The following is a 15,863-nucleotide window of genomic DNA, read 5'->3' on the forward strand; positions in this document are numbered from 1 at the left end:
TTCAGTGACACAATGGGCACAACAGATACTGCTTAGTTAATAAAATATTTAATCTCCATCCTTTTATTTCTTAAATAATTGAAATATATTCTATAGGTCAGCAATACCTCTTTGGAAAAAAAGAATACATCATTTCACATGTATATTTTCCTAATAGCACTAACAAAAATAAAAGGAGCTAAATAACAGTTAATTATTATCTTTAACTGTCTGGTTTTATGAGTTCTTTCATAATTTTTCCCATGAAAAATACACAAGACATAAAATACTGGAAGAAGGAAGCCATATGCATCCAGGAAAACCCCAAGTATAATGTAGACATTCAGTAAACCCTCAGACTTTAAAAACTTCTCCCTTCAGTACTAACACATTGAATTTTTTTTTTTTTTTTTGTGCAAAATTAGTTCTAGAAGTCTGGCTACAACATTCAAATTGTTCACCAATCCACCCCTCTAAAATCACTTAATTTGATCAGAACAGCAAACTAGAGGCTACAATATATAATTAGCTACGTAATCTACTGTGACTAAACCAGCATTATTCCAGCCCATTCACACATGGATAATCTAAAAAATCCTTTCTGTGGTACATGTTATAGATAAAACAACACTGATAAAGTAGCTTATCAAATACAAGTTTAAGTACTTTGTTATTCAACTAAACTAGAAAAGCCTTCAAATTATCCAGATGTCATCACTACTTTAACATATTTTCACAACATAGCTTTAAAATTGGAATTAATTATTTCAGGATCCATGGATATAAGCATTTATATTTATCTAGACATGCAGTAGTAGGTTTCTGAGGATTTACTGAAAATTTCCATTTATTTACGCCATAGTATAACATCACAGACTATCCTATACCAGAATGTCTGCAGGATGACAGAGAAATACAATCTAAATGCAGGGGTATGTGGAAGGAGGCACACCTTCAAGTTTTATTAAAAAAATTCTCCCATTTCCTAACATTTGAGCAACTATCATTTACAGTGAAACTTCTAACAGAAGCAAGATATCAAAGTACACGAAGAAAAATGAACCATTTGGCAACATATATAAATACAAAAGTTGGTAACACAGTTAATTATTCCTTTCATTCACCAATTTAACCATGACAATCCTGAATGTTATCTCTCAGTTATAGTTCTTTCTACAAAACCTTCTTCAAAACTAAGCTACCATCACTGAGTACTAGGAAGTACAAATTCCACAAAGGTACTTCTCTCACAGTGCATTTCATTTTCTCCACATGCCAGTCCCTGGTAGTCCCTTTGTGTTTCAAGAGTTACTTGTTACTTGCTGTGAGGCAGAGAAAGAAATAATAATCTAGGCATCATTCTCCTTGTTAATGTTCTCTTGTGCTCTTCAGATTTCCGTCACTCTTCTCTCATGGCCATTCCGTGTTTAGTTTTCAATTGCCCAAAATGTCATCATCACGACAAAAAGCTCAACCTATTGAGGTGCTACCAATGCCACGCGATCTTTGTGACTGTTCTTTGTGCACTAACAATGCCAGCTAAGGAAAGAAGCAAATTTGCAGACAAATGCTGCTTTAGAGGCAAGTCTCTTTTTTTGTACAAGAGTGACATGGCATATAAATTCAGAACTAAATGTAGCTGTGACATTTGAAGGCATAAAATCTCTTTGTAAAGGTTTTAGATAATCTTGAAAGGAAGAAAGATCCCCCATTTCTTGTTCCTCCTCAAAATGTGTTGCACAAGCTTGCTTGTAAATTCTATTTTAAATACACTTGGAGCAAAAGATTGAAAAAAATAATTCCAATACTTTATTTCCTGAGAAAAACCCTAATAACCACATAATTACAACTAACAACAATAACATTAGCAATTCAGGTAAAGATTAGAACACATGCAGTGAAGAATATGCGCTCCACCTATCACTTAGCCATGTTGTCATTCTTTAAGTAAAAGAAAGTGTGAGACTCTTACCATCATTTTTTCAAACAGTGCTATGATTTCTCTTTCTGACAGTGGTTTTGGAGCAAAATCCTCTGGGTCCATGGGTGTGGATGACCAATCTGTAGAATGTGACTGCTTCATATGTGGCAGAGGAGGTCTTTCTTTCTTACTTTTAGGAATTCTTATACTGGCAAATCTATCCAACTGAAAACACAAAAGGTATAACATATCACATGCTGCTTCCATTCCATGTACCCCTTATTAAGATGGGTGCTCTTGGAAGTTAAACATCCTTATTTTTCTGTGGTAGCTTACCTGTTATTTAACTGCCTTATTCTAAAGGGTTTTCCTAAAGATACATATGACGGTCAGTTGCCTAGCACTGGAGTTAACCGACCAGAATCCCATTACATTAGAGAGAAATCATGCAGAACATCAGAATTTTACAGAAAGTTTGGAGGAATAGATATCTACAAAACCAATTTATGAAGAATTCTTTCCAAGCGTTACATGTAGAATACGAGAAAGCAGGCTTATTTACCAAAAGCTTAGTTTTACAGTGGTTTTAGTTACTCAGAAACAGCTGTACTCCTAACGTGGCTATAGAATATATAGATATGCAAAGAAACTACTTTTTATTAAAAGACAAGTTAGCATAACTAAGACATGGTTCTATTTATTTTCTTATTTGCATCATGTTATACAAAATTTAGTGCCTTTGTTCCAGTTATTAAGAAATTCATTTTGGCAAAACCATTGATTCCTCTATTAAAGTTACATAGGGTACATTTATGATTTCATGAATGATCCTTATGACTAATCCCCAGCACACGTCAATAGCTCTGGATTTCTTTAGCCTCTCAATAGCCAAAAACCTTCTTTGGAAATGTGGTTTGGGTAGTGGGATTTTTACCTGGTTAGGTATTTATCAACTTTTTGATCAAAAGTTACTAAGTGAAACTTCACACATTTTCAGTGCTAGAGTTTGTGTGTTTTAAGGTACATGGACAAGAATCAACAGAACCCAAAAGCAGCTGACACATAATGAGATGCACTACATCTTCATCATCTTTGTAGCACCCTTTTGAACAGATATGAACAGCAAAATCACACTTGTCAACACAAAAGAAAGTTACAGAAACATTTGATGCATAAGAGATTTTGGACAAGATTTCAACCACATCAACAGACTTCTATCTTGGAATGCTATGCAAAAATATTCTGAGGCTTCAATATATCTTTAAGATAAGTATCTTGAGACAAGTACATCAGTTACCAAACTAAATGACAAGTAAAATTATTATAGCATCTGTGGAATTAAGATCAGAGAGAGCAAAGGAAATCAGTAGCAAAAATTGGGTACAAGTGTTCCACTCTAGTCAGAGCAAGAATTGACTATCAGACATCCATGAAGAGAGGTTTAGAGGGAAAATATAAAGACTTTAATTCTTCCTGCTCAAAACTGAAAAGAAACAGTTTTTGGAACAGAGAAATAGATTGTAAGCCACTCACAGATGGTGATAGAACATGCAAAAGCAGAAAGTTAATATAGCATAAACACAAAAGAGCTCAGCATGGATGATGGGGCCCTTCTGTGTCACATCAAACCAGCAGGCAATGAGGAAGAGCATACTCTACAGGAATAATTACATAGGCAAGACCCAGGAAGAAGAAGAATGCAACAAAAGCATAAGGGAGGCTAACATCACTGGAAGTGGAGAGTCATCAGTGGCAAAAACCATCTTACATCTTGACTAGAAAGCAATTTCCCTTCCTGCTTTTAAAATCAGAAGTCTACAGTAAGCATGGGGGGATGAAGCCAGACTTTGAACTGAAGTGACTAGACTGGAATTGTAAAAAAATCCCATTATATGAGATTTTTCTTTTCAAGCAATGCCTTTCACAGAGCACTGATGAAAGGCAGCACACCTGCTCCAAAGAATGTTAGCCAGTAGCTTCTCCATGCCCCCACATTGTCACTATAAAATGCATAACGTAAGACACAAGCCATTGTATTTGCAGATGGTTCATGTGCAGACTTGAAGCAGGTGTAGAGGGAAGACACTCGGGCTGAAATAACAGATTTCAGCCCTTGAATCAATGAACAGAGAACAAATCAGGTTTAAGACAGCTGTGCCCTAAATTCCTTTTCCAGTATCTCCTATAAAATCTCAGTCCCTTCTTTACAGTCTGTGCTCCCCAAGTGCTTCCTCTTCCATCTCCTGCTCCACACAGCAGCAGCAAGAGCAGCTCTGGCCAGGCAGATTCATCATGAAATACCCCATGCAGCCCCAGAGGTCCACCAGAAACAGACAGCCCTTATTCAGGGAAAAGAGCCTATTCCTCCTTGAAAAGAGGTATGTCACTTGTTCCCGTTTTTAGTTTATATTTTTGCCTTAACTTCTCTTGAATCTATAGTAGATGTTTTCCATCATTATACATTATGCTATAATGTTCATATTCCCCATATTCACCAAATCCTACACCACTCATCCTAGAGGAGGAAAGCACATCTTAGAATATATTTGATCAGGCAGAACATGTAAGACAAATTGAGATAATGGGATTATAAGCACATTTAAACACGTGTCAAACTAATCAGTTTAAATAATTTATAACAATGCAGTCTAAAAAGAAGATTCCCATACATTAATAAAAGGGAATTCACAACAAGACTTGCACAGCAGTACAGTGTGGATATTCCAGATATTCTTCCCTTTTGAATTATACATTGATAGTGCTTCAGAAAAGTTAATACTTCTCAGTATTCCATACAGGTGAATAATTTCATGGTCCACAGAAAGCACTCTACAGAAAGAATAGAAATTTCATTGCTTGGATGTAATGAAATCTACCACTGATGCTGCTGGCAATCCAAGTGCATAGAAGAGGAAATAACAAAAAAAAAGTTCAATAATCTTCCATGTTACACCAAACCATTTTAAATCAGGCTAACCAACAGGCTATACCTAAGCTTAGCTTTGATACAAAGTTTCACTATAGTTTAAAGCAAGTTCAACCTTGTATCTCTTCTATTTTTTGGTATTTCTTTTACCAATTAATACATATAGATGCATACAGGAAGAGTGCTCTAGGACAATAAGAATAATATCTGTATGAGCCAAAATGAAGCAACCATAGAGGATAGATGGCCAAGTTTCATTTGTTTATTTCATAGACCCACTACTATTCCACTGAGAGGCCAAGAAATAAGAAAGTGATTTTATGCCCACACCACGGCCCTGAAAAATCAAAGTCACACACCGATCCAAAATACAAACTTTCCGGCTCATCACCCTTTCTGATCAGGTCCCTAGAAAGTAAATCTATTTGTGCTCTCATTTTGATCTTAGTGATGACTTCTTATACCATTCTCTGTAAGAAAATGGCATATATTGAACTTACACACTTGATAATGCAGGAATTAATGGATCAGTTACTGCTAGACTAATTGTTGGTGCTGCAGCTTATCAAGACATCACCTCCTAACAGAGCTGCTATGCAGGCAGGAGTGAAAGGTGTCACTTCACTGCCACCCTGCCTCCCTCATCTCCCCCTTAATTAACACATCAAATCACCTATTCCTATATTAAGAAATTCCTCAAAAATGAAATCCAGCACTTGCATGTATAAAAACTCATTCAGTATCACTGTAAGTGATGGTCTTGGTAATACCACTGAAAATGGCCCTTGTGATGGCCCTGCTTCTTCATCATCTCCACCCTCTCCAACCTCCTTGATCTCCTTGACAGCTTTTGCTAAAGCTTTTTTGAAGGATGACTTTCATATACGTTTCTTCTGCTTGTGTACAGGGGCAAGTAACACCACCCCATGTTGTTTCTCTGCTTCAGCGGCAGTGCTCATCATCAGGGTTGAACTAACCACAGTGTCTGTCACCGTGGTTGGAGCAGCTGTAGGGCCTGGTGTCCCACTGTCAGATTCAGAGACCTTCTTTCCCTCCTGAGGGCACTCTGCAGTCCTGGACATGTCTTGGTAGGCCTGGGCCAGGCACCAATACACTGCAGTGGTTTGGGCCCTCCTGGGTTGCCAGCACACCTTTTCCAAGGCCAAAACTTTTACTAGTTTTTCTGGATTACCCACCTGCTATGGGTAAAGTGCAAACACAGACCACTGCCCTAGGTACTGGCCCATAAAGTCCCACACACTACTCCACCCCAAACTATCCAGCTTTTGGGCAAATGTATGGGTGATGTTCTTAATTAAGACTCTGATCTTAAACAACACCTGAACCATATGCAGCAACATTCTGGCCCCCAGAAAAAGGATCAGGTTGGTTTCAAGGGTATTCAAAGGATGTTCAGCATCTTGAAAGTTCTCAAAGGCTACTGTAATCAGCCTGGAGGAAAAGGAATGAAAGGAGGAGGGAAGAAAGATGTAGGAAGGTATCTTCCCCATAGGTTGTCTTTCTGAGTACACAACTTCTGATACCTCATTATGAAGACATAGCACCACAGAATTATTATGTTTTAACCTAAAATATGTTACTAGAAGTACTGAACAGATTTCTTTCTTCCACTCCCATTCTCATAAAGAAACACACTCACATATATATATATATATAGACCATCAAGACACTGATGGTGATCACTAAGCAGAATCTATTAGCAGAGTTCTGATATGAAATTATACAAGTACAAAATATTCTTTTCCTGAGTGAAGGCATAAAGCCAAGAGTACTGCTTACAGCTTTTGCTCTTTCTCCAGGTGTTCTTCTCACTCTGCCTTATAGACATGTAGGACAAAAAGTGCAGCCACCCTTTATTTTCAAGTTCACATTTTTAACTGCCTGCTATTTATATACTCAGTAAACACATTTTCACATCTGAAAAATCTGCTCAAGCACTGCAGCATAGCTCAGTCTCCCAGACATTTTGCCAGTCATTTTAGTCACAGAAGCCACCAGCTCAGTCATGCTGTAAAACCCTGATGCTGACACGCAACAAAACTTAGAGGAACATTAACAATATAGGAAGGAACAAAAGAAGAATACAAAGTGGAACAAATCCTGTGTCTTCACCTGAAGTAATTACTATTCCTACTGGATAGGAAACAGACACAACGAACTGGGTTGCAACAATTTATTCCAGTATCTTCAGAACTTAAAGCAACCCACTTACCAGCAGAAATACTTCTCAGAAGATCAAAGAAGTTACTTTCAATGACTCTGAGTCAAAGACCTCTTAACATATTTTTTCCTCCTTGAAGCTCCAGAAGATTAAAAAATATATTCTTTCTTTGACAGTAAAATTGCTCTACAAGATTAACTTCTTAATATGTGAGAAATTCCACTTCTAGCAGTAGAGCTTATAGGAAGAGCAAGACTTGGATAAACCGAGATACACAGAAGAATCCCTTTGATAAAATGACTTCTTATTCCTAATACGCTCAAATCTCAGAGATTATTTTACCAATCTAAAATTTATAGAATTTAGGCATGTGCACAATCACATCCTAAATGGGCAGACAATATTTCACTCTGAATCTTATTTCTCTATATACTGAAAATTATACAGCCTTTCTAATCTTTAAAGCAGTTGCTATGCAATCAGTCTAATTTTATGCTATAAGGAATTTCAGTATGCTTTTCATTTTTGTCTTCATAAGATACCTTTTAATAAAATTCTGTTAATATGCAGGTTTTGTAAACCTTTCTGAGTCTTACTCTCACGCTCTCTCTCTCTGCCAATGCTGAGGCTGGCATGCCAGCAAACTGCATCTCAGGAAGTGGAAGATCCTCTCCCCAACAGGCAGGAGGGGACCTAAGAGACAGGGAAAATGCAGGTAGGGCCCTGCCCAGGCGGCAGGTGAATCCCCTCCCAGGCTACCAGAGGAGCTGTTCCAACAAATCTGTTGTTTGTGACCAGAGGAGTGGTGGGTGATTTGGTGCACGGCGGCCATTTTGGGCACAACGAGCACAAAATTGATAAAGTTGTCAATTCTGAATAAAGTAAGAATAGGCACCAGCAGAACTGTCATTTCAGACTTCTGGCAGGCAAACTTTAGCCTTTTTAGGACATGGACTGACAGAGTCCCTTGGGAGTCAATTCTGAAGGGTAAAGAAGTAGGAAAGCTGGACATACTTTAAGAAGGAAATTTTAAAGATATAGAAGCAAGTTGTCCCCATATGCCGTAAGACAAGCCAGAGGAGAAAAAGACCAGCCTGGCTAAACAGAGAACTTAGGCTGAAACTCAGGGCAAAGAGGAGAGGAAAAAAGAAAAAAGAAGAAAAGTGTATCACCTCCAGAAGGAGGATCAGATAACCTGGGGGGACTACAAGGATGTTGAAAGGTTATGTTAGGAGAAAAAGTAGAAGAGTCAAAGCCAAACTGGAACTTAATTTGACCACTGTTGTTAGAGACAACAAAAGTCTCAATAAATACATTGCCAGAAAAGTAGGGCTCCATCCTTTGCTGCTCGCAGAGGGTAGCATCATGTCCGGGGATGACAAAAAGGCTGAGGTATTTAACACCTTCTTAACCTCAGTCTTTAATATCAAAACCAGTTGTGCTCAGGAAACTCAACTCCCAGAGATGCAAGTTACTGATGGGGAGCCAAGTGAAGCCCCCATAACTCAGGAGGAAATGGTTAGTAATCTGCTCTGCAAATCAGACACCCACAAGTCTAGGGGCCTGGATGGGATGCACCAGAGAATAATGAGGGAGCTGGTTAAAGAGCTCACCCAACACACTTTCAAATATTTACCAGCAGTTCTGATGATCTGGAGAAGTTCCAGTTGACTGGAAATTAGAAAATATAAGGCCCACCTAAAAGAAGGATTGGAAAGATGATCCAAGGAACCACAGGCCTGTCAAATTAATCTAGGTACCAGCAGAAGTCATGGAACAGATCATCCTGAGTGACATCACACAGAATGTACAGGACCACCAGGGCATTCAGGCCCAGCTACCACGGGTTTGGGAAAGGCAGGTCCTTCTTGACCAACGTGATCTTCTATGACCATTCGACCCACTCAGTGGATGAGGGAAAGGCTGTGGATGGTGCCTCCCTAGACTTCACTAAAGCACTTCGCACCATTTCCCACAGCATTCTCCTGGAGAAACTGGCTGCTCATGGCTTGGACAGGTGCATTCTTTGCTGGGTGAAAAACTGTTTGGATGGACGAATCCAGGGAGTTGTAGTGAATGGTGGTGCTACATCAAGTTGGTAGCCAGTCACAAGTGGGGTTCCCCAAGGCTCAGTATTGGGGCCAGTCCTGCTTAACATCTTCATCAATGATCTGGATAAAGGGGTTAAGTGCCCTCTCAGTCAGCTTGCAGATTACACCAAGTTGGGTGACAACTGTTGATCTGTTGGAGGGCAGGAAGGCTCTGCAGAGGAATCTGGACAGGCTAGATAAGTGGGTGTTCCGGTTTGGCCAAATTTAGAAATATATCCTCTGAGAGAAGGCAGGTCACCGCCCCTGCCCCACCAGGTTCGGGGAAAATAAATTTTTCTCGACAGAAAGTGAAAGAGATAAAAGCTATTTACTTAAACACACAGGAAAAGGATAATAATGCTAAATAATAAAATCTCTTGCTGTGGAGAAAAAACCTGGGAAAGTGTTAGAGTCCTCCCTTTGGTCTCCTCGGAGCTGGGGCTTGGCCCAGGGCCAGTCCCTCTGTGCCCGGTGGAAAGTCCTCCCGATGTGCTCTGATATTAAAGCAATCAAGCAGTCCAGTAGAAAAGGGAGAAAATCCAAAATTCCAGGGAAGGAAAAATTCAACTCTCAGTCTCTCTCTGGAGAAAAAGCAGCTGAACAACTGCCCAAAAAACTGACTCGGGGAAAAAGTAAGCTGGATGCTTCCTTGCTCCCCTGCTGCAGCTGGGCAAAAGTTGCTATCTCTGTGTGACCTTGAACAAGCTGCAAACTGCTTTGAAAAAGTTTTGCTCAGTTTTTCCTTCCCCCTCCCAGGCTCAATTTAGAGGCATAGAAAGGCACAAAGTTAATTTCTGGGCATAGGGCAGCGATATGGGATATACATCGTAAAGTCACCCCAAGACAGTGGGCTGAGAAGAGTGGCCTGATGTTCAATAAGGCCAAGTGCCATATCCTGAACAAAACCCCTTGCAGCACTACAGGCTGGGGTCAGGGTGGCTGGAAAATGTCCCAGTAGAAAAGGACCTGGGGGTGCTGGTTGACAGTGGATGAACGTGAGCCAGCTGTGCTCAGGTGGACAAGAAGGCCAATGGCATCCTGGCCTGTATCAGAAATAGTGTGGCCAGCAGGACCAGGGCAGTGACCATTCCCCCGGTGATGCTCTGGTGAGGCTGCACCTTGAATCCTGTGTTCAGTTTTGGGCCCCTCGCTACAAGAAAAGCATTGAGGCACTGGAGTGTGTCCAGAGAAGGGCAATGCAGCAGGCGAAGGGTCTAGAATGTAAGTCCTATGAGGAGCAGCTGAGGGAGCTGGGGCTGTTTATGTTGGAGAAGAGGCTCAGGGGGAGCTCACTGCTCTCTACAAATGCCTGAAACGAAGTTTTAGCAAGGTGGGAGGTGGCCTCTTCTGCCATCTCAAGTGGAAGGATGGGAGGAAATGGCCTTAAGTTGCACCCGGGGAGGTTCAGATTGGACATCAGAAAAAAAAAAAATTCACTGGAAGAGTGGTTAGGCATTAGAATAAGGTGCCCAGGAGCATTATAGACTAACCATCTCTGGAAGCATTCAAGAGGTATCTGGATGCGGCACTTGATACGGTTTAGGGGCGATTATGGTGGTGCTATGCTGACAGTAGAACTACACGATCTTGAAGGTGTCTTCCAACATTGATGATTCTGTGATTCTTGGAATGTGGAGCACATGAGAGAGATAATTTGACGTCTCAGGTACCTGCTTTCCACTCCTCTGTGGAGCAAGAATGCGACTGCCATCTTTGCAGTTAGTAAACAAACAAGCTAAAAGAAGCATGTGTAAAAAGCAAGGTGTTCCTGAATTTAATGAGGATTTGACACTAAAAGTAGACAATTCGTCAGCATCTCACAAATAATACAATTTAAATACTGAAATGCAGTCTGCATTTTAGATTCTCAACATGTTGCTAACATACCTGAATTTAAAAACAAAAAAAATTCCTGGTCACCGACACACAACACTGTATTTATAAGAAATGGGTTGGGTGTAATAAAACATAAATAATTTATAAAGCATAATGCAGCAGTAAGTTAACATGCAAATGATTGCCCACGAGAAGGAAATATATTATTTCATTGAAAGCTACAAAATCAAGTAATCTTCAACCTTCAATTTCTTTATCTTCTCTTACTACAAATTTTGTCCTTGTCCCAGAATCAGACACAGAAAGAGTAAATCAACAGAAAACTGAAATAGAGGGATAAAAAGTGTCCATTTGAAAGCATACCCTCATTCCAAGATGATGTTGCAAGTAAACAGAATATCCACCTTTAAAACTATTTAAAAGATCTCAAATGTTGCAGTGTTGTAATTTTTTTTACTGTTAGCCTTTTACTAAATAGCTAATATAAACAACTTGGTACTACTCTGCAAAAGAGGTTTCATTACTCTCTTAAGGGATGTTTGCTATACTCTGAGAAATTTAAGGAGTTGGGGAAAAGTTTTTTTACTATAGAGCTGACAGGCTTTTTGTCTTTATCCTAAAAATCCACAATAAACCCACTGACTTCTTGGGGCTACAATTACAAGTTGGACAAGTGCAATAAGGCAGCAGTCTAGCCTCTTTAACTGGAAAAAAAAGCATCTCACAAAAACAAACCACAATACCTTGTGCACCCCAACTATAACCCTTACATGACACTATCAAAACTTGTTTTCTAGTTACCAAAAAACACTTTTGCTTTCAGAGGGCTGATAGCATTTCCTTAGCTCTTTAAGATAAACACAAGTTTATACAATCAAACTTGTATTATCAGCCAGTCAGACTCAAATTTCTTAATAACAACTTCCATCCAATGAAGCTCTGCTAAAGAAATAGAAACAGATGACTTAAGTCAAACTAGGAAAGACAGGCAGAGGCAATATGCTCAACACTACTAAGTTTGTACACCTAATCCACATAACCTGGCTGCTGGTTCCCAAGCTGGCAAACTGCCATGTTTCTCAGTATGTGTTGCACTGTCCAGCATCCATCTCTCTGCACTTCAGCTCCCAGTTACACACAGAAATACTTCATCAAGAACTCTGTATAACACTGAAGTTGTAACAGCTGATCTTTGGGTGATGACAAAACATTACTTTCTAGGCAAATTCAAAGACTTTGTAAAATCATGTATTTTAAGAAAAAATATTATTACCTACAACAGAACAGTACAGGCAGTGAAATAGGTAACTTCAAGAGCAAGAAAAAAATCTGGTTTGTGGTCACATACAGAACCTCATCTCTGATCAAACTTGAGAAACACATTGTTAAGCATGACATTGAATATACTTAACCTTGTTTGAACAAGCATTAATGAGTTTCACAAGTAAATGTTACTTTGTTAAACATGTTATTTTAAGCTAGCCATGCAGCCTAAGTAACTTTAATATTAAACATGCAATCACAGATATCTTAACTATACTGCATGTAGATTGGCACAATTACCTGTGTCAGGCTCATTTAGCTGTGATTACAGCATACTTCAAAGCCATCCATACATTTTTGCTACTCGTACTGATTACGTTACAGATAATTACCAGTTCAGTGAGACTTTGCCAATTAACTAAATTATCTTCAAAGTTAAGATAGTTTCTTGTATCAGTAAGGTTATTTCTATTGCATTAGCAGTAAGGTTATTTGCTTAGCATAGCCAAAGCAAAACTTAAGTTGTCTTACCACATCATCTGTCAGTGTCTTGATATTTAAATGCTGTAAATCAAACAGGAAAGCAGTCATGTCAAAATTGTGCAGTTAAAAAAAAAAAAAAAAAGAAAAGCTCAGTTATAGCTACTTTTATTCAAAATCACATGCAAGTTAAATCTCGACACTTGAAATAAAGCAAGTTTCTCAGCAAGTTGTACCTTCCTGGTTTACAATGCACAGCAAGTTATACAGATTTAAAAAATCTTCCATTTGATCCTCCAACAGAGTATCAGAAGAATATGAACCAAGCATAGCTTGAAACAAGTTGTGTTTTATTGTATTTCATAACTAAATTATATTCTATAGCTAAATATACAGTTGACCTGCACATAATTCAGCTACTAGACATGTGTCTTCTCAAGACACCTGGGGGGACACCAACAACAAATCATCCAGAGATTTCAAACTCAGCAGAAGAGCACAGAGCTCCTCAGAAGTTCAAAACTATCTGTCAAGCTGCAACACTCAAACTACTCACACTGTTGAATAGTCTCATGCAATGCCTCTGTGGCAAGCAGAGCACAAAGCTGTGAGCAGAAACTGAACTAAGCATTTAATAATAGTAATATCCAACGAATCTGTAGATCACTCAAAACAGCAGTTCCTGGACCAACATTTGCTCTCCACTGCACATTTACAAACACAGCATGTGCTAGGACATACAGCTCTTGCATAAAACCAAAGAGCAGCACAGATCATTGGCGACTGATGAGTCAGCATTGCAGGGATCCCATGTATTGTTTCTATGAAGAGGCTGAGAACAGACTAGACAGGGAAATGTCAAGAATGTGAAGTCACATACTTAGTGAGACAGGTTCTTACCCTTTCCTTAAGACTCCCCTCTCTGCCTGGTGTGCACAGCTTGGCAACAGCTATAGCAACTGTCAGTGACTATATCCTAATTAACCAGATTTGGAAACTCTTCACCAAGTCAACAATAATTGGCTATCACTCTCTACAACAACCTGAAAGGAGGTTACAGCAAGGTGCAGGTTGGTCTCTTCTCCCAGTTAACAAGCAATAGGACAAGAGGAAATGGCCTCTAGTTGCACCAGTGGAGGTTAGCTTGGGTATTAGGAAAAATTTATTCACTGAAAGGGAAGCAAGGCATTGGAACAGGCTGCCCAGGGAAGTGATGGAATCAGCATCCCTGTAAGTGTTCAAAAGACATGCAGAGATGTAGCACTTGGGTTTGGCAGTGGAAGTGGTGGTGCTAGGTTAATGATAACAATCTCAGAGGCTTCCAACCTTAATGATTCTATGATCAGTACTTCTGACATCTTCCCTGGCTCATACCTCAGAATTAAAGAACAATTTGTGTTAAATCAAGTATTATGACACAAGAGGTCTAGTCTGAATAGTGTCAAGAAACTGAGGAAGAAGTGTCTGATGAATGGTTATGAAGTTAAAAATCAAAGGAGGTGCAAGGAAACACATTATTCAGTGACACACTAAGTTCTACTATCAAAAAAAAAAATTGTTTAAAAAGGAGCTAGGTCACTACTGAACCTTTATAATTCCATTCCATGCTCTGATAGGTGAGGATTTGTAATAAATGAAAACTACAACTAAGTGAAAATCTTCCAGTCCAGCCAGGAAACTGAAGATCTGTATCCCAGTCTTCTAACTGGTGTTCTCCGGCCACAGGTGTAGATCACACTTTTGCCCCACACACTGCTATAGAACTGGGTTTTATTACTTGTTTTTCCCATTCTGCTAAATAGCTACAAAGACAGTAAAAGTGTTAACTGGTGTCATTTGCAAAAGCTCATGACTTTGCATTTAGCAAGGTTTGGTATAATACTTCTATCCTTAAGTGAGCTAAACTACAAGAGAAAATACTAACATATGGTCTGACACTGCAACTAGGTAGTGAAGAACACAAAAATGTATTCCTTTTTCATACAGATGACTTAAATCACTAAGCCTTAAGCAAGGCACAAATACCATCAGGAGCTCCTCTAACATGGCAGGAGATTACATAATCTGCTTAGAATGAAAACAACCTGCATTCTAAGCTTTGAGTGGAAATTCAAGACTCATGTCAAATTAATGTACACTCCTGTTACTAAAAAAATGCAGGGAAGCAACAACATCAGGTTAATTTCCACTTAAGAACAGATGTTGGATGTTTTGCAACTCCTCCATACAAGACACTGTCATCATGCAGGTAACCAGGCAATTTCAGATTCAGGTTTTGTTCCTCGAAGAAGACAGAAGTTAGTGGGATAGATCAAGCCAGTACCTTACTTTTCATTTAAGTTGCGAAATTCAGCAATGCAATTTACTATGATAAAGGGTGAAACATTTCCCATTTTGTAGATCAGAATACCTCACTGATGCATGTCATCTGACTAATTAGTGAAAAAACATTACCACACAACCAATTAAGGACACCATAATGGTATAACAAACTTGATATACAGATATGAGTCTTCTCTCAAAGTGTTCGTCTTACTGGATACCTGGAGTACGGGAGTCTAAAAATACCAGCGTTTCTTTCATAGAAGTTTGTGGAGTCTAGTTTGACTAAATATCAACACTGGTGATGTATTTAGAGACTTTCTTTATAAAGGAGAAGAAACTCCATGCGAACTACAACCTAATGTTCAGCTCTTTCAGCACTCCAATATTAAAAGGCTGAATGACTTGCTGTAAGACATCTCTAAAGACTTATGTAGTGAACTTTATGTTATAATGCTTCCCAGTCAGAGGAGTTGGTTAAAACATAAGTACTGGGGTTATTTTTTTTCCCTCTCCCTCACCAAGTCCTTCTCTTCTGACAAGGCTGTAGAAAGTAAAATCAGTTGACAGCTTTATTGGTCTTCTATAGTATTCAAGGATACAGAGATGTGAAACATTACATGTGGTCTTAACAACAAAGAAACTTACCACACTGGATCTTTTAATGGCATTACATTTAGAGGAGTGCTGTAACTCAAGAACAAGAGCATATTTTTATTCTTGACAGGCCAAACAAAACACATTTCTAGTAAGAGGAAAAATAACTAGACTGGGAATCAGGTAAAGACAAGGTAAAAGCTGGAGTGGTGTACTACCACAGGGACACATTTCTATTTTCAGGCTCAGATATATCAGTTCACAAAA

At 39.0% G+C, this 15,863-nt stretch overlaps 1 protein-coding gene across 1 annotated transcript in view; it reads right to left on the reverse strand.

Annotated features, from left to right (window-relative positions):
- DIAPH3 (diaphanous related formin 3) overlaps positions 1–15,863 on the reverse strand; it is a gene marked incomplete at both ends in the record, with an annotated part of 206,543 nt that overhangs the window by 182,932 nt on the left and 7,748 nt on the right. Inside the window, 2 exons of the mRNA XM_082279267.1 lie at positions 1,952–2,125; positions 12,729–12,761. Of these exons, the coding sequence (XP_082135393.1) occupies positions 1,952–2,125; positions 12,729–12,761 (207 nt within the window). The remainder of the gene's footprint in view (positions 1–1,951; positions 2,126–12,728; positions 12,762–15,863) is intronic.

The sequence above is a fragment of the Coloeus monedula genome, assembly GCF_965178545.1.
Source record: "Coloeus monedula genome assembly, chromosome: 3".
Taxonomy (NCBI): Eukaryota; Metazoa; Chordata; class Aves; order Passeriformes; family Corvidae; genus Coloeus; species Coloeus monedula.